The following is a 19,240-nucleotide window of genomic DNA, read 5'->3' as shown; positions in this document are numbered from 1 at the left end:
ATGAATGGATAAAGAAGATGTGGCATATATATACAATGGAATATTCCTCAGCCATAAAAAGAAACAAATTTGAGTTATTTTTTGTTTTATTTTTCTTTTTTTGCGATACGCAGGCCTGTCACTGTTGTGGCCTCTCCTGTTGCAGAGCACAGGCTCCGGACGCGCCGGCCCAGCAGCCATGGCTCACGGGCCCAGCTGCTCCACGGCACGTGGGATCTTCCCAGACTGGGGCACAAACCCGTGTCCCCTGCATCGGCAGGCGGACCCTCAACCACTGTGCCACCAGGGAAGCCCAAATTTGAGTTATTTGAAGTGAGGTGGATGGACCTAGAGTTTGTCATACACAGTGAATTAAGTCAGAAAGAGAAAATCAAATACCATATGCTAACACATATATATGGAATCTAAAAAAAAAAAAAGGTCATGAAGGACCTAGGGGCAGGATAGGAATAAAGACGCAGACTTACTAGAGAATGGACTTGAGGACACGGGGCGGGAGGGAGAAGGGTAAGCTGGGACAAAGTGTGAGAGTGTCATGGATATATATACACTACCAAATGTAAAACGGATAGCTAGTGGGAAGCAGTTGCATTGCACAGGGAGATCAGTTCGGTGCTTTGTGACCACCTAGAGGGGTGGGATAGGGAGGGTGGGAGGGAGGAGATGCAAGAGGGAGGGGATATGAGGATATATGTGTTTGTATAGCTGATTCACTTTGTTATAAAGCAGAAACTGACACACCATTGTAAAGCAATGATACTCCAATAAAGAGGTTAAAAAAAAAAAAAGCTGAAGTCGGGGAAGTGGTCACCAAACCTCCCAAGCAGGATTTTGTAGACTCAGGACCAGAATTAAAACATAAATCCTTAGGTCTACTCTTAGGTAGTTATTCTCATTGTCCCCTACTTTTATGCAAAAAATAAAAACAAAGAAATTGTTCAGATATCAAGCTAGTATGTGTAGCCCTGAAAAAGGAACATGTCACTTCCTATCATTTTTTTACCCCTCCCTCAGTGCAGATACTTTATTCCTTTTATTTTGTCTATTTCCCCCCTTACCCCAATAAAAATTTAAAATTTTCCTTGACTTTCCTCCTCAATTAACTGGTCATCCTTATAAGGTTATATGATATTACTGGCAGTATATATATGGAAAGATACATGTATAGGCAGAAGGGCTATAGGAGTTGAGAGGAGGTGAGGGGTCGCTGTGGACTGATGGAGCCAGAGATGGGACAGAAGTTAGCTTAGATGTTCACTGATTGATGCAAAGTGAGTAGATGTGCAGGAGGGGAACTGGCTTCACAGGTAGGAGAAAAGCATGAAGAAAGGTGAAGATTTGAGAGTTTACTAAGTGGCTATCCTAATTTGTGCCTAATATCCTGGTAACACATCCAGTTTATTGTATGTCCCAGATTTTTAAAAAAATTTTTGGCCACACTGTACGGCATGTGGAATCTTATTTCCCTGACCAGGGATTGAACCCGCGCCCCCTGCATTAGAAGCTCAGAGTCTTAACCACTGGACCACTAGGGAAGTCCCCAGATTTTTACTTTTTAAATGAAGTGCTGTTATTAATAGTTACATTAAAAGAAGTTGGAATGGGTTTTCATAGACATTCATTTTGTACTTCTGTCTTCAGCCATAGCCTCATCTAGTGTTGTGTTTAATGCATGTGGTGGATGGATCTCCCACTTTACAACGTGCTATAAAATCTGAAAGGTGGCCAGTAGGAGCCTGTGTCTCTTTTCCCCAATGCTTTCCAGGTGCAACTTAACTAACATTGCCCTTTAGAGGACAGTGTGTAGGATGCTTGCTGATAACATCAACTGTGTTTGCTCTGAGTGGCTGAGGGCAGCCACCTCCTTCAGGTTTTGGGTGGTAGTAGGAGAAATGTTTGAGCCAATGTCTCTATAAGCCCCTTGGTATATATCAGACACTTGTGCCAAGCTGCAGCCTGTGAGATGCATGATGTTGCCTGGTTACCAGTTGGCAGAATTAGTGGGAAATATGGGGAATTGTAGGCTAGATAGATGTATGGGGAGTAGAGGCAAAGCAGTCCTGCCAGAAATAAAAGCACATGGAGAATAGGCTGAATTCCCTTGCTGCAGGGGCTTGGTCACTTACTGTATGTTCTAAATGTACCACTATTTCTATATTATATTGCTTGGTAACTTTTTATATAGTTTATAGTAAACCCTTTTGGCAGCAATCATCTCCAAAAAGCAAACAAATTTTTAAAATGTGTTTTTAGGGAATAATTAAGAACTTAATTTTCACTTGTCAAGAGAGTAAATAAATGTATTAATATAACTTGTCCAAGATTTAGCTGATATAATTAAATTCCACCTCAGGGGCCGTAATCACTAAATGTCACTAATCACATGAAAACCAGAAGACCCAAGATTTCTGAAGAAACATTAGTGTTTATGTCAAAAGTTAGTAGTTGTTGTTGTTGTTGTTTTAATAGGAAGCATGTCCAAAGATGACAATTTAATATGCAGCTGTAGGAGGTGTATTTTCATGTCATTCTGTGAGACTGGACTTTTATCTAGAGCAAATGAAAATGCACAAAATTAGTTTAGAAAATTAGTTGATACCAGATTTTTTCATGTGTGTGTGAAAAGTGAGATCATAACTGTTAATGTGCTAGCTCTTAGCAGAAGTAGTTCATTAACAGTTGAATCTGCCAGTTTTATATCAGTGACATCAGATGCTTCAAATAGAAAACTCATTAATTTGGTTCTCACAATGGTTTTAATTTTTTTCACCTAATTATTGGATTCAAAATAAAATTTTTGGAAATTCTATTAAAGTTGAAACATCTGACATTATTCTGAATGCTATTGTTAAACATCAAAGATAAAAGTATTTCTTTTAGTAGTGATAATAAGGATACAAATTTTCATGGAGCATGACAACATGGTAAAAGTAATTCTCTTTTTGAATTAAGAAAACCAGTGGAACAGAAATGTACTTGGAATGGGTTGTAGTGGTGGACATAATATGGTCCAAACAAGCTTCTACCAATGGAAATAAAAACTAGCAGTCATCATTTACACATACTTTAATATACACTGTTTGGGTAATTAAATTACAAAATTCTTGTGATGTCTAATGTGATGTCTGATGTTGAATTAAAATAAAATTAGCGTGGCAGTATATACTTTCTCTTGTTGTTGCCCATCACCTAATGCACTATAAAAATGTTTGAGTTTTTTTTTAATAAATTTATTTATTTATTTGTTTATTTATTTATGGCTGTGTTGGGTCTTTGTTGCTGTGCACGGGCTTTCCCTAGTTGCAGTGAGCAGGGGCTACTCTTCATTGCGGTGCGCAGGCTTCTCATTGTCATGGCTTTTCTTGTTGTGGAGCACGGGCTCTAGTTGTACAGCCTTCAGTAGTTGTGGCATGTGGGCTCAGTAGTTGTGGCTTTCAGGCTCTAGAGCTCAGGCTCAGTAGTTGCGGCGCACGGGCCCAGCTGCACCGTGGCATGTGGGATCTTCCTGGGCCAGGGCTCGAACCTGTGTCCCTTGCATTGGCAGGCAGATTCTTAACCACTGTGCCACTAGGGAAGCCCTGTTTGAGTTTTTTGAAGAATTTTTTAATAAATCAATTTAAGTGTCCTATAATGGTAGGAACTTTTTTTTTTTAAGGAGTCTTTTGTTTGTGCTGCATTGTGTTCAAAATCAATTGGAAATCTTTTATGTATTCAATTAACGGAGTTCAAAAAAATTTCAGCTTTTACAACTTTTACCAGATTGTAATTATTGAAAGCAAACTTTCAAACAGGAAGACATTGAAATTTATCTTGAAGAGGAACAATGAGAGTTTAAATCGTGTACAGGATTTAATTTAATAATGTATAATTGTACTTTTGAATATCCCTACTGTGTTAGTCTGCTAAGGGCTGACTGATACTACAGACTGGGTGGTTTAAACCACTGTGGTTTAATTATACTACAGACTGGGTGGTTTAAACCACTGTGGAAATTAATTTTTTCACAGTTCTGGAAGCTAGAAGTCCAAGATCAAGGTGCCTTCAGGGTTGGTTTCTGGTGAGGTCTTTTCCTTGCTTTTAGATGGCTACCTTTTCACTGTCTCCTCACATGGCCTTTTCTCTGTTCATGTGTAGAGAGAGCTCCAGTGTCTTTTCTTCTTCTTCAAAGGATACCAGTCCTGTTGGATTAGGGCCTCACCATTATGACCTCATTTAACCTTAATTATCTCCGTAAAGGCCGTATCTCCAAATACAGTCACACTGTGGGTTGAGCTTCAACATATGAATTTTTTTTTTTTTTTTTTTTTTCTCTGCAGTTCGTGGGCCTCTCACTGTTGTGGCCTCTCCCGTTGCGGAGCACAGGCTCCGGACGCGCAGGCTCAGCGTCCATGGCTCACGGGCCCAGCTGCTCCGCAACATGTGGGATCCTCCCGGACTGGGGCATGAACCCGTGCCCCCCGCATTGGCAGGCGGACTCTCAACCACTGCGCCACCAGGGAATCCCCAACATATGAATTTTGAGAGGGATACAGTTCAGTCTGTAACATCTACCTAGGAGGAATCTTTTCTTTGTAACCTTTTGTTATGAAACTTTCAATTATACAAAATATATACTAGCAGAGACCAGAATAAAGAGTCCCCTCCCATGTGCCTATGAACCAGCTTCAACAGTTACTAACTCATGACTGGGCCTGTTTCATCTATATTTCCCCACTCCATCCCATATTATTTTGAAACAAACCCAATATATCATTTCATTTTTAAATGTTTTAGTATGTATCTCTAAAAACATAAGGACTTAAAAAAATAACCAAGTACCATTGTTCTTAAGATATCAATAATAATTTGCCAACGCTTTTGATTTTAACTGAATAAATTTATATTCTATTCTAGAATAGAATGTAATTGAGAAAGCCTATAATTTATAAATTTGTAAGTTTGATGAAACCTACAAAGAATCATAAATTTGATGAATTATTTGATGAATATTGTCCTGTTAAAAATATTTGTTGAAGAAAGGTACTCTAAATGGAGGCCAAAAGACAGGACCAAAGAAAAATATTTATAACCTTCAGTATTAACAAAACTAGAATTCAGAATATCCTTTGTTTAGCAGTGGTTGCTCTGAGCTTCCTAGTTATCTCAGTACATTAAAAAAAATTTTTCCCGGCTTTATTGAGATATAATCGACATATTGTATAATTGACATATTGTGTAAGGTATACAACGTGATAAGATTTGATACATGTATATATTGTGAAATGATTACCACAGGAGCATTAGTTAACACCTCTGTCACCTCACCTCTGTCACCTTTGTGTGTGTGTGATGATAATATTTAAGATCTACTCTTCTAGCAATTTTCAAGTATATAATACAGTATTGTTAACTATAGTTACCATGCTGTATGTTAGATCCCCAGAACTTATTTATCTTATAACTGGAAGTTTGTATGCTTTGACCAACATCTTCCCACTTTCCCCCACCCCCAACTCCTGGTAACAACCATTCTTCTATTTCTATGAGTTTGGCTTTTTTAGATTCCACATACACGTGAGAGCATATGGTATTTGTCTTTCTCTGTCTAACTTATTTCACTTAGCAAAATGCCCTCAAAGTTCATCCATGTTGTTGCCAAAGGCAAGCTTTCCTTCTTTTTCGTGGCTGAATAATATTTCACCCTGCGTGTGCACACACTCACACAGTTTCTTTATACATTCATCTATTGACAGACAGTTTTTTACATGTCTCAGCTATTGTGAATAACGCTACAGTGAACATGAGGGTGCAGATATCTCTTCGAGGAGTGATTTCATTTCCTTCAGCTATATACTCAGCAGTGAGATTGCTAGATCCTATGGTGGTTCTATTTTTAATTTTTCCTCAATACATTTAGAAAGAATATTTTCTCAGATAAAATTATTATGACATACAAAGAGTCAATCAAAAGTTTTAACAATTTTAAATGTATTAACAATAAATTTGACAATTAACAATAAAGAACAACTTTGAAGTAGACAGTAGGCACTTTTATGAAAAAATTAAAAGTACTAAGATACTGAAAAAATTATCAGAAAATATCAATGACATGGTATTAGAATTAGATATGACTAAGGAACTGATTAGAGGATATGAATATCTGCTAAGAAAAATTGATTTTAATTCTGTAATATATTAGAGAAATATGCAGATGTCACAAATATATAGCTTGCTTAATGTTCCTTTTTAAATTTCAGATAATCAATTTACAAATTTTTAATATATTTTATTCAATAAATAATTTTACTTTTGAAAATGGTTTTCGAATAGAACCATCTTTAGATCCCCTGTTATATTAGTAGTAAAACCAATTTGACAATCAGTAGTTTGTTGGTCAATAAATAAGATCTTTTTAAGGTCCTATAATTTTAATGGTTTTTTAATGCCTTGTTTCATTTTTAAAAATGTTGCAGTTTGAACAGTACATTATGTGGTTGCCTCACTAAGCATTATCAAGATCCTGCTGTGAACCAGACATGGATGTGGGAATGAACTGGGCTGTGTCAGCCTATCAGCAGAGAGCAGAGAGTTTCCACTGGGAAATGATATGGACAGAACTAGTTTGTGAAGGGCCTTAAGTGCCTTTCTTCAGGATTAGTAACCCTACAGATATGGAAGTCTGTTGTGGTTTTGAATAAAAGAGTGATATGACAAAAGTGATATTCTAGGAAGTTTAAATAAGGGATGAATGTCATGGATGAGTGATCAGTGGCTTTAGCAGTGAGGATGGAAAGATAGAACAGGTTGAAGCTCATTATAAAGGAAAATTTTCTGGGCCTTATTCACTGGATTGGCAGCATTGAGGGAGAGTTCGGGATCTGAGAACATGCCAGTTTTCTCAATTGTTTGGTTAAAAAGGAAATGTCCCTATTGATAGATACAGAGAATTCAGGAGGAAGGGAAAGTATCTTTAGTAGGGGAAGATGATGTGTTTTGAGTGTTGAATATGAAGAGATGTTGCCGTGTCGAAGTAGAGAGGGCTCACAGTCCACTGAAAGTCAGTCCAAGCCTGAAGCCTAGGAGTGAGGCCAAGAACTGAGCTTGCAGATTGGGACTTTTCTGTGGAAGTAAGGTGAATCCATGCAAGTGAATGAACTCTTGACAGAGAACTGTGTTGGAAGAGAACACGAGGCAAAATCTTGAACTTCGGGCATCTCCAGGGGTTGGAGGAAGGTAGAAGAAGTAGCACCAGTGAAATATGATTCAAACAAAATATACCAGAGTCTTGGTCAGAGGGATAGAAGGACCCCAAAGAAGGGAGTCATGGAAACTAAAGGAAGAACAAGTATCAGTAAGAAATGTCACGTGTAGTGATAAAGTCTAAAGAGAGCTAAGAAGAGTTTATTGGATTTGGAGCTCACTAATGACCTTCAAAACCAGCTTCAGGAGGCAAAAGAGTGTGTGGCCGCTGAGGAAATGGACATAACATCCATAGACTGTTCTTTTTAGGAGCATGTCAAGGAAATGAGAGTCAAAATGTAGAGTGTTGTACCAAGGGGCAGAAGAGTCAAGTAACACTGTTCAAGATACTGGAGACCTTTATGTGGTTGAATCCAGTGAGTGAAGGAGAGATTGAATGTTATAGAGAGAGATGGCTTGCTAACCTAGGGAATGTCACTCTAGGAAAGAGTGAAATGAGAAGAGACGAAGGCATTAACTCTGAAAACAGAAAAATGTTTCCAACGAAACAGGAAAGAAGATGAGAGCATTAATATTATAATAGCAGTTTCTGTTTATTAAGCATCTTCTATAGTGTAAGCTAGAATATAAGTGTAAATGAACTCTTTATAAAATCACTGTGAGGTATTGGGGGAGGGGTTACGAAAGAATTGTGTTGAGATGTGGCCTCTTGCTCTCCTGTGGTTTATATGGGCTAAATAGAGAGAAGAGGCAGAAGTAACTTTTCCTGTGACCAAGGGGTAGAGTAAATAGACGCCATGCTTTGGGTGCCTAGTGATGGCTTGATGAGAAGGAGATAAGGCCTGATGCAGATGTCATGAACTAAGAGGAGTGGTTGGGATTTAGATAGGAGGCAAAAATTAGGAAAATAGTTTTGGGAAAGGAGACTAGCAGATGCAAAATTCAAGCATGTAGCAAGCAAAGGTTTCTTGGTAGCTGTAGGTTTTGACTATTTATTCTTTTTTTTTTTTTTTTTCTGCGGTACGTGGGTCTCTCACTGTTGTGGCCTCTTCCGTTGCAGAGCACAGGCTCCGGACTCGCAGGCTCAGCAGCCATGGCTCACGGGCCCAGCCGCTCCGCGGCATGTGGGATCTTCCCGAACCGGGGCACGAACCCGTGTCCCCTGCATCGGCAGGCGGACTCCCAACCACTGCGCCACCAGGGAAGCCCTGACTATTTATTCTTAAATTCAGTTGTAATAATAATTCTAGCAGCCAACGTTGAGTATTTACTAGGTGCCAGGTACTATTCTAAGCATTTTGCATACAGTTTAATCCTCAGCCCAATCCCCAAGGTACTTACTGTTATTCCCCTCATTTCACAGGTGAGGAAATAGAGGGTTAATTAATTTACACGAGATCCCACAGCTTATGAGGCGTGGCGCTGGGATCGGGGTGGAGCTTTCTGATTTCAGAGCACTTACTCTTAACCTGTTCATTGTTTTGCCTCTAGAGGATGTTGTCTTATTTAGGAAGGAATGGCAGATTTGGCTGAGGTCAAGTTAGACGTTATGGAAAGCCTTGAATACAAGACTGTCGGGTTTGAATGTTTTTCTTTAATACATAACCACTGGGGCTTTTGTCAGGAGCAAAGTGAAGTTGTAACTTTGATGTAATGGTACAGTCCAGCACATGACAGCAGGTGACTCTCTGCGAGACCAGGGAGTTTTAGAGGAATCAAGGCAACCTTTCCCTGCCCGTGCTATTTGTAAGACTAGACTTCCACGATGTAGTACTCTGATAGAATTGTTAATTAACCTGAGAACTTTTGTTCTTCTTTGATTTGTAGGGGTCAACTTTTTCTCTTTCATTTCAGTTTTTGAAAGAAGAAATGTTTTTATTTGAAATGGAGTTAGAGTTTCTATTGTGCGCTTGTGTTACTGTGGTGGGGAGGTTCGAGGAGATTGGAGCTTACATTCCAGTGGAGAAGAGAATAACCATATGCGAATAATATGTAGAGAAAAAAGAGATTCCTTCTCTTTTGTTCTTCCTTTCTCATATTGGTAAGCAATAAAAAATGAAACTCTTAAGGTCTAACTTGCATAACTGCCAAGAAATACGAGCACTGTGATAACATCTGGGCTGTAGCTGGGACTAAGGGGTAGAGGGGAGGGCAGAGCTCTGCGGCCATAGACCTGACTCTGAATCCTAGTAATCCCAAGGTAAATCACTTCATCTTCCTGAGCTTCAGTTTCCTCATTTGTAAAGTGGAGATATAATCCCTATCTCAATTTGCTGTTGGGAAAATTAGAGCCAATATGTATAAAGTATCTAGCATATTTCCTGGCCCATAGTAAGTTCTCAGTTGTCGTGGAGTTTTCTGTCCTGCCCATTGCAGTGTGGTAGAAAATCATTGTTACCCCATTATCTGTAGCCTAAAGATAGGAAGGTATATCTAACAGGAGAGTTTCATGCAGATGATGTGTAAACACCCATGTTACCTCACATGTGAATTCTCTGGAAAGAGTAGGCAAATAGAAGAACCAGTGGTAACCAAGTCTAGGACAGGAATAAGAGGAGGACACTAAACAATACCCTTTCTAGTAAAAGAAAAAAAGTGTGTATAAAATTCAGTTGCTCTTGTAGTTTAAAAGAAGACACTGACATAGAGGAAACTTTTGAGAGAGAGGGAGAAGCTGGCAGGTTAAGACTTGTGTTTCCTTAGGGAGGAGAACATAGTATTTAATAGTAAATGAGAAATTTGGTTACGAAAGAGTTGGTGGTGCACATTTTTAAAAACTATGAGCAGCAAGCATCATTTTAGGAAAAGATATTACCAGACAACATTGATAGCTCTCTTGGATTTGGCTTGGGTCATTTCCTGTTTAATGAAGCCGCATTCAACAACTTATCTGCATTTGGGGTCATGGGAATGAGTCAGGGGTATAGAAAGGAGAGAATGGAGAATGTAGCTTGGCTTCAGGATTCAATTATAATGTGTTACACTTTATTATATGGGACATCAGAAAAATTCAGTCAATCCTGTAAGGAAAATTAGTAAAAAAAAAAAAAAAAAGTGAAGCTACTGATTATTCATTCATTCTGCAGAAGCCTTGAGGAGGAAGGAAATTTGAATAGTAGGCTCATAATTTACGAAAGAAAATTGTAATACATAAGTAAATGACACCTATTGCAGATGTGCTTTAAATACCCTTGTAAAAATTAACTTTTAAAAGTAATCCGTGCCCACTGTCCAGTGGTACTTAGTGTTCAATTTCTATTTTAATTATTAAGGTTTAGTAAGTATTGCAGTTACTCTCTTCATCACATGTATTGCACACCAGAAACCATTGTGTGGCTTTAGGCAAATCATTTCTTTTCTAGGCCTCATTTTCCTCACCGCCTCTTTTCATTGATTTCTAAGCCTGTAATTGAACTGATTTCCTCCTAGTTTGTCAACCCTGCTGATTCTAAGTATTCTATTTGCATCATCAGTGTACTTGTTCTGCCACTAGATGGCACTAATGTACCTTTGAACCCTGTCACCTCCAGGTTTTCAGAATCTGAGGTCTGAAGGAGCCTTGGAATTTTTGCTTAATCCACCCCCCCACCCCCCTATTTAACAACTGGGGAACTAAGACTCAGAGGTTAAGTGACATGGCCAAGGTCATACAGTACCTTAGAACCTCTTGAATCCCAGTCATTTATCTTTCCCTCTATTGCACTGTTTCTGTAGGGGGCTTTTGAGGGAAATTCAAAGAGATCATGTTTTCAACCATTCCTGCTTTTTGATAATTATCTTTAAAATAATTTAAAACCATTCTTCAAGTGCATATATCATCATATTAAAGATAAATAGTTGGTCTGCTTTTGTGTTTCTGTACTGGCTCCCTCAGAGGAAAAAGCTAGACTGTCAGCTTCTAAAGATCACTGCCCTGCCTACAGATTGCCTGCCTTCACAATTTGCCTTGGAAATAAGCTCCACAGAAATCTCCACCAGAGCTTCTCTGTCAGATGATTATCTTTCTCCATCCTTGCCCAGTCCCTTGGTAAGAGATTTGCCTTTCAGCTCTTTCCTCCAACCAAACAGCCATCGATTCTTCTGCTTCATCTTTGTCCACTTGCCTAATCCAGAGAGCTTTTGGAGGGGGGAATTAGATGATGCCCTGGTTCTTAAAAAATTGGTCTCCTGGGTTTCCCCAGCACATGTTAATTGGACTCTTTCCTTCCCCCCAACAGCCCGCCCTCTCTACTGGTGACAAGGATGGCACTGCCGTAAATCATGGCTGTGTGTGGGGCAGACGGTGTAGCGGGTGGCAGCATGGTCACATGGAGATGATGTGGGCTCTGGAGTCACACTGACTGGGCCTCGAATCTCCTCTTTTGCTGACTGCCTCTGGTCCATGGTCAACTCTTCAATGAGGGTGATATTTACTGCCTCACAAGGCTGTTGTGAGGAATAGATGAGGTTAATGTGTGGAAAGCTCGCAGTATCAGTGCTTGGCAAACATTGTAGGTGCTCATTAAGTGCTAATTATTCTGGCTGCTGTTGTATGGAGAGGACAGCAGTGACTATAGTATATGAAGAGTTGGAGCCTAAGGGAGGGTGTCAGCCAGAGGAGCTAGTCTTTTCAATGGAGAAAAAAGGGAGGGATGCAGGTATGCCAGGGTCTGTCTCAGTGTATTGGAGAAATAGTGTAGAAGTGTGCCGCCCAGTACGGTAGCCACTAGCCACACGTGGCGGTTGAGCACTTGAAGTGTGGCTGGTCCAAATTGAGATGCTGTAAGTGTAGGACACACATCAGGTTTCAAAGGTGTCATACGAAAAAAAATGAACATAAAATATCTCGATAATTTTGTATATTGATAACATGTTGAAATGATACTATTTTGGATATGTAGAGTTAAATAAAACATGTTATTAACATTTATTTCACCCATTTCTTTTTACTTTTTAAAATAGCTACTAGCAAATGTAATGAGGCTAGCATTATATTTCTATCTGATAGCATTGGACTAGAAGATAGAGACCTTTGGTACTCAACCATATACAACTTTAATTTGGGGAATCATGTGAGTTTTCTTTTTTTTTTGAAGCTTCTTTTGATTTTTTTTCTTTTATGATGTTCTGTTCTTCAGAGCATGACCATCCTAAATCAAGATGCCAGTGAGGATTATATAGATTACGTAATAGTTTAAAATGAAAAGAGTAAGAGGCACTGAATATTCTCCTTAGTCTGCCAAATTCCGAAGACCTCAATTGAGATGCAGGGTATGAATGCAGTTTTGATGGTTTAGTGGGTCAGCCAGAGCAGTTAGAAGATCCTAGAGTTGTTTTTTTTTTTAAAGCCATTTCATGATTTCAAAGAATAGGATGTGTACAGAAGTCATCTCTCATCATAATTATATGTTATCAGTAGATGAAAACATACTAGCAGTTAATGATTCTAGAATTTTCTTTCAGATGCAAATTAAAAAGCAATTACACAAATTACCAAGAGCGAAAAGAGAATCATAATACTATATATTAAATTGTCATCTGCCTGGTTTTTATCAAATTTATTTTGGTTTTAGGACATTGGTTACAAAATATTGACTTGCTTTAAAAACCTAAAGATCAACAGTAATCTCATCACCAGCTTGTGTTAGAGCTGTGAGATAATTGCTAATTTCAGATGTTTGTAACCTTTGTTTTTTCAGGTGGATTGAAAAATAAAGTTCTTTATTTACATCTTAAATTTACACTTGATGTTTTTTATAACACATGTGACATAGTTTTGTGGGGAGTTTGTCCTTTGCTGATGCAGGAAGCAAGCAGGGCACATGCATTTTGAGAACTTTGAGGGCAATTCTCATTTTTCTTGATTTAGTCCCAGAATGAGGTATACCTCATTCCACGTAAACTTGCTGCCATGATTTATTGGGGTATAAGATGCTGTCAATTGTAAGAGGCACATGTAAGTGCCACCTTGTATAGAAAATTGAATGCTGCCAGTAAAACTGATCAGCTATGGGTTATTAAGATGCATCTGTTGCAGAGATGTTAAATGGAAAAAAAAAAGTGCACCTTATAAATGATGAAATATAATACACAGATTTTGAAACTTTCAACTAGGTTAAAAGTAAGAGAGCTTGTTTTATATGTTGTTTTATACGTTAGCATCAGACCCTCCCAAAATGAGTCACGTTTAGTGAGTATGGAACTCTTTGCAGTTAATCCTGTAAATAACCAGACAAAAGCAAAGTGTAATGAGCTAATTTTTAAGTTGCTAGAGTCCCTTGATTGAGAAAAATGAACTTCTAACTTTATTTCCACCTAGTACCTCTGCATCCCCCCCACCCCCCCAAACACACAGCCACCCCGTTTCTAGCCATTACCTATACCTCTAAAAAAATCTCTTCTCTTAAAGGCTCCTTGTAGCAGTTATTTATAGCCTCTTGTGAATTCAAGGCAAAGTGTTAAATTGCCCAAGGATGTTTGCTTTCTAAGCCTTATCTCTAATTATCCGCTAAAAATCTATATCTGCTTAAAGAAATTTCAGGCCTCAACTAGCCATATGGAACAAGTTTTGTAGGAATGGCAGCGGGAGGAGGGATGTAGGGACAGCTTCCTACTCGCCTCTGTGGAAGGCTATGGACAGATAACAGAGCACCTCATTTCCTTTCCCACCCTAAAGTGTTCAACCAAGTCTGTCTGCTGGCTTACTGCCTTTGTACTGGAAGTCAAAGAAAGTAAGAAAGTAAGCTGCATTCTGCTGCTGGCCTTACTAACTATATCTAAAAGGAAAGCAAAGTTGTAATAGCTGCATTTCTGACTAATTTCATTGAATTTTTATCAGTCTTATCTTCCTTTTGACAGAGGCTATTGAATTTTAAGGAAACCCTGTGATGTAAAGAATTCTTTTGTGATTTCAATAGCTACTTCCTAATTTACCTGTTTTCTACATCTCTAAGTTTACAAATCATACTGACTTAAGTCAGGCTTTCCTCTTTGAATGACTCTTTGGTAATCCAGATTCTCAGCCTGCTTTTTCTAAATTATTTTGGGCATGCCTAAACAGATACATGCTAGGGCAATTTGGCTCTTGGTTAAACTGCAGAAGTACTTGTGGTCTAACTTGAAGATGGAAGCAAAAATGTTTCCTCTCCAGTTTGTAATACATTCATCAGTTGTGAACCTGCTGATGCTCTGTATACTTTTTACACAGTTACATAGATGCTCAGTAAAAATGTTAGATTAATCCCACAGTTATAACATCAGGGCTTGTCAACACAGCTCTCCATTGCTTTCATGGAGTTGGTTAACACAAAGAATGGTCTTTCTTGGTAAAAGACGTGCAGTGATATTGCACATGCTTTCAGTGTTGTATTAGCTTTGAAAATTATATGGAAAAGTGCCATCTCCATTGCTAAGTTTCGTACATTTAAACTAATATAAAATGTAAGCCAAATTATAGCTCTGCATTCTTTATAGTAGTGTAGTGTGTTTGTTGATAGTATCTTAAATGATTTTCAGATTAATTCTATAAATGTCTATGTGTTTGAATGACTTTGTCTTTTGGTCTTTGCAGCTCGGGGTGTGGTTTTCTCTGGGCTGTGCCTATCTGGCCTTGGAAGACTATGGAGGTTCAGCAAGGGCATTTCAGCGCTGTGTGACTCTAGAACCCGACGTAAGTTTGTTTGGTCTTCTTTCCTTATTACAGCTCTTTGGTACTCTTTAAGCTATTTGAATTGTACTGTAGTTCAGAACAGCAATTCCTAGGGGTCTGTAGTTTCAGTTATGCAAGATGAGTACACCTAAAATTTTTAAAAAGGGTGATCTCACGTTAAGTGTTCTTATGACAGTAAAAAAAAGAGAGTGAGAGAGAGAGAAGGCGGCAAAAAGATTCAAACTTTGTATTATTTTATGTCAAAAAAAAAAGAAGAACACCAATTCCTTTTGTGTTGGAGGAAGGTATCCCTTTGGCAGAAGGTCACACCCTAAGTTATATGAGTTATAAATCTAGAAATAAGTCTCTTCTCGTAATAGCTAAGTTAGTCATTGTTTTGTTTAGAAAATAGTTTTGATAAAACAGTTTTTTAGTTAAAAATATACTTTGCTGAGTATACAGCAAAGTGTCATATATTTTGTCGCTCACCAGCATGTGCTGCCTATGTTAATTGCACTATTAGAAAGTTCTTTTAGTCTATAAATATTTAACAGCTTTACTGAGATGGTAAATAATTCGCATGCCATCTAGTTCATCCATTTAAAGTTTACAATATAATGATTTTTAAAATTATATTCAGAATTGTGCAACCATCCCCACAGTCAATTTTAGAACATTTTTATTACCATAAAAAGAAATCCCTTGTACCTGTTAGCAGTCACTCCTCATTTCTCCCAAACACCTTCCACGTCTACCCCCCATCCCCACCCCTAGGCAGCCACTAATGGACATTCTATCTCTGTAGATTTGTCTGTTCGGAATATTTCATATCAGTGGAATCATACAATGCGTGGTCTTTTTGACTGCCTTTCTTCACTTAGATTAATGTTTTCACAATTCATCCATTCTCTATTCAAAAATTTGAGCAACTGCCAGACTGTTTTCTAAAGCACCGTTTTACATTCCCACCGGCAACGTGTGAGGGCTCTAATTTCTCAACATCTTTGGCAGCACTTGTCTTTGATTATTGTCTGTCTTTTTGGTTATAGTCATCCTAGTAGGTGGTATCTTGTTGTGGTTTCAATTTGCATTTCCTTGATGGCTGATGATGTTGAGCATCTTTTTATGTGCTTTTTGGCCATTTGTGTATCATCTTTGGAGAAATGTTTATTGATATCCTTTACCTATTTGGGTTATTGGTCTTTTTACTGTTGAGTTGTAAGAATTCTTTATATATCCTAGATACAAATCCGACATCAGATATATGATTTGCAAATATTTTCTCCTATTCTGCAAGTTGTTTTTCACTTTCTTGATAGTGTCTTTTGAGGTACAAAAGTTTTTAATTTTGATGAGGTCCAGCCTGTCTGTTTCTTCTGTTGTTGCTTGTGCTTTTGGTGTCATATTTAAGAATCTGTTGCCAAATCTAAGATCATGAAGATTACCTTATCTTTTCTTCTAAGAGTTTTATTGGTTTAGCTCTTATGTTTATGTCAAATCTGCTGTTAAACATATTCATTAAACTTGTTACACTATGTGTGGTGGTGGATATTCACTAAACTTATTGTGGTAATCAATATATCCCACTGATATATACACATATATCAAATCATTATGTAGTACACCTAAAAGTAATACAATGCTATATATCAGTTACATCTCAATTAAAATAAAAACTAAACATCATTTCAGACGATGTATTTTTTTTTTTTTAGTTCAAGAATTTTTATTTGGTTCTTCTATAGTTTTCATGTTTCTACTGAGATTTCCCAGTTGTTACCTTATCGTGTTCTCTTCAAATCTTTTTTTATATTTATAACAACTGCTTTGAAATTTTTGTATGCTTATTCCAACATCTCTTTAATTTCTGTGTCTGTTTCTATTTACTGATTTTTTATTTGGTTATGGATGAATTTTCCTGCTTGTTTGCCTGTCTACCAGTTTTTAAAAATTATATCCTACACTTGTGGATGCTATGTTGTTGAGTTTCTGGGTTTTGTTGTCTTCCCCTTGAGGAAGGTAGAGTTTTATTTTGGCATTTGGTTAATTTACCTGTGAATCAGCTTGATTTTAAGCTTAAGGTGGGTCTGGAGTTGTCCGTATTCCAGAGTTGCTGTCAACCTTCTTTTGAGGTATAACCGTTTGGGGGCTGAACTTAATCCCACAGGTGATCAGTAAGAATTCTCCTCTCTGGTTGGTTGGAACTTGAATAACTCCCAGAGCTGTGTGACCTCTAGAATCTCCATTCAGCTCACAGCTGTCTGGTAGTTGTTCCCTGCCTGGCCTTAAGAAGTTTTGCCCTGCACACGTATAGCTTAGTATTCAGCCAAGGACTCAAGGAGATGCTTATTGAGATTTCTGGAGCTTATTGTCTGCACAGATCTCTCTTCCGTGTTATTTTGTCTTGCAAATTCAGCCGCGTTTTCAGCCCTGAACTCTGAACTCTTTTCCCGCTCTTAGTAAGACTTGCTGTGCTTTGTTTGGTTTCTACCTTTCCGTGCTGCAGCCCTCAAAGTGCCTTTAGATAGAAGTGTAGGTTGATTGTTGAGACAACTCAACTGTCCTTCTCTCAGGGATCATAGTCCTGTGTAACCCTTTGTCCAACTTCTCAAAAACAGTTGTTTCCTAAATTTCGTCCGGTTTGTAACTTTTTATGGTGATAAGGCTAGTCTGGTACTAACAGTGCTCTGTCTGTAAGGAGAGGTCCATTGCCAATTAATTTTTATATCATAGGTATGGAACTTGAGAACTATATACTATATGTTTTATAAAATGTGGAACAAAGAGGAACAAGCATAATTTATATCGTTCTTGTTAGAATCAACATTTATATAGAGGCTTTAATTTATTTTTGTCATTGCATAGAGGAATAGGTAGAGAAATATGTTTGATTGATGAAATACTTAGGCTTAACACTGGAGAACACATACTCCTTTACTCTTCCATCTGATGAAGGATGATGGTAAAGTAGCAAAGCCTTTTATGATAGGAAAAACAATATTTTGCATTACTTTAGATTTGTAGTTTATATATTGTGTAAATTATGTTGTAAATTGTCCAACTATTTTGTAAATATAAATTTGGAAATAAAATCTTAGCAAACTTCCAAATTAGTGCTATAATAGTTATATCATTTTGTTGACTTAAAAAATTATTTATTTATTTATTTATGACTGCGTTGGGTCTTCGTTGCTGCATGTGGGCTTTCTCTAATTGTGGCGAGCGGGGGCTACTCTTCATTGTGGTGCACACACTTCTCATTGTGGTGGCTTCTCTTATTGCGGAGCACGGGCTCTAGACGCTTGGGCTTCAGTAGCTGTGGAATGTGGGCTCAGTAGTTGTGGCTCGCGGGCTCTAGAGCACAAGCTCAGTTTGTGGCATATGGGCTTAGTTGCTCTGCAGCATGTGGGATCTTTCCAGACCAGGGCTTGAACCCATGTGCCCTGCATTGGTAGGCAGATTCCTAAGCACTGTGCTACCAGGTAAGCCCTTGTTGACTATTTTTGTTCTAAATTATAAGTGTTAAGTTTAATTTATTTAATTTTCCTATACATTTTAAAACATACCTTATTGAAAATTAACATTGTAAAGAGTACATCTTGAGCTAGGAAAATGTTATATTTTTGGTTGCAGCAATTATACCTAAATGAGAATAGTCTATAACTGTTGTCTATCATTTCAGAATGCTGAAGCTTGGAACAATTTATCAACTTCTTATATCCGATTAAAACAAAAGTAAGTGCATCAGAAAAAGATGAAGAACTTTGCTTCCAAAATAAATGAATGAGATTTCCTTCAACTGAACACTGAAACATTGTGCCTTACTCTTTGTCTTTTTCCCCTTGCCTACCCATATCTTTGAGTTAGAATGACTTAATATCGCCATTTGCATTCCAGGTGTAGTTTATTTCTTGAAAACATTTAGTATGTAAACATATATTTTTTTTTTTTAAGAAATATTTTTTGACCTCTTTATTTGATACTGAAGTTTTGTATCCTAAATTTCATTGCATGGTAAAAGCAAGCAGCCTTTAGTCAGTCAGCTCAACTGATAGATTCTTAATGATTGCTTGCTGTGTACTGGACATTATTGAGACATATAAGTATGAACCAATGTCTTCAGGGAGTGTGGGTTTAAAAAATAAAATATTATGCCATATTATTTTAAAAATTGATTAATAATATAAGTAGTATGTGGTAAATCTCATGTGAGAAGTACAAAGAGGGCTATAATAATGGTAGGTGATATTTGTAGAACAGTTATATTCTCTGCCACTCATGTAGTCCTGTGAGGATCTCAGAGGAGAGAAGGTGTGTGATGCTGGTTCAGAAATGCTTCTGAGAGAATGTTGGATTCAAGCTAAAATTTGAAGAATTGGTAGAGGGGAGACAGGGAAGCCTTTCAGGATTTGGAAATAAATGGTCATTAATTTG

At 37.8% G+C, this 19,240-nt stretch overlaps 1 protein-coding gene across 1 annotated transcript in view; it reads left to right on the top strand.

The window, feature by feature from the left end:
* TTC27 (tetratricopeptide repeat domain 27) overlaps positions 1-19,240 on the top strand; it is a 186,991-nt gene that overhangs the window by 138,123 nt on the left and 29,628 nt on the right. Inside the window, exons 14-15 of the mRNA XM_065891074.1 lie at positions 14,729-14,827; positions 18,489-18,541. Coding sequence (XP_065747146.1) covers positions 14,729-14,827; positions 18,489-18,541 — 152 coding nt within the window. The remainder of the gene's footprint in view (positions 1-14,728; positions 14,828-18,488; positions 18,542-19,240) is intronic.

Source organism: Phocoena phocoena, chromosome 14 (genome assembly GCF_963924675.1).
Source record: "Phocoena phocoena chromosome 14, mPhoPho1.1, whole genome shotgun sequence".
Lineage (NCBI taxonomy): Eukaryota > Metazoa > Chordata > Mammalia > Artiodactyla > Phocoenidae > Phocoena > Phocoena phocoena.
This window is presented reverse-complemented; position numbering and strand designations above follow the sequence as displayed.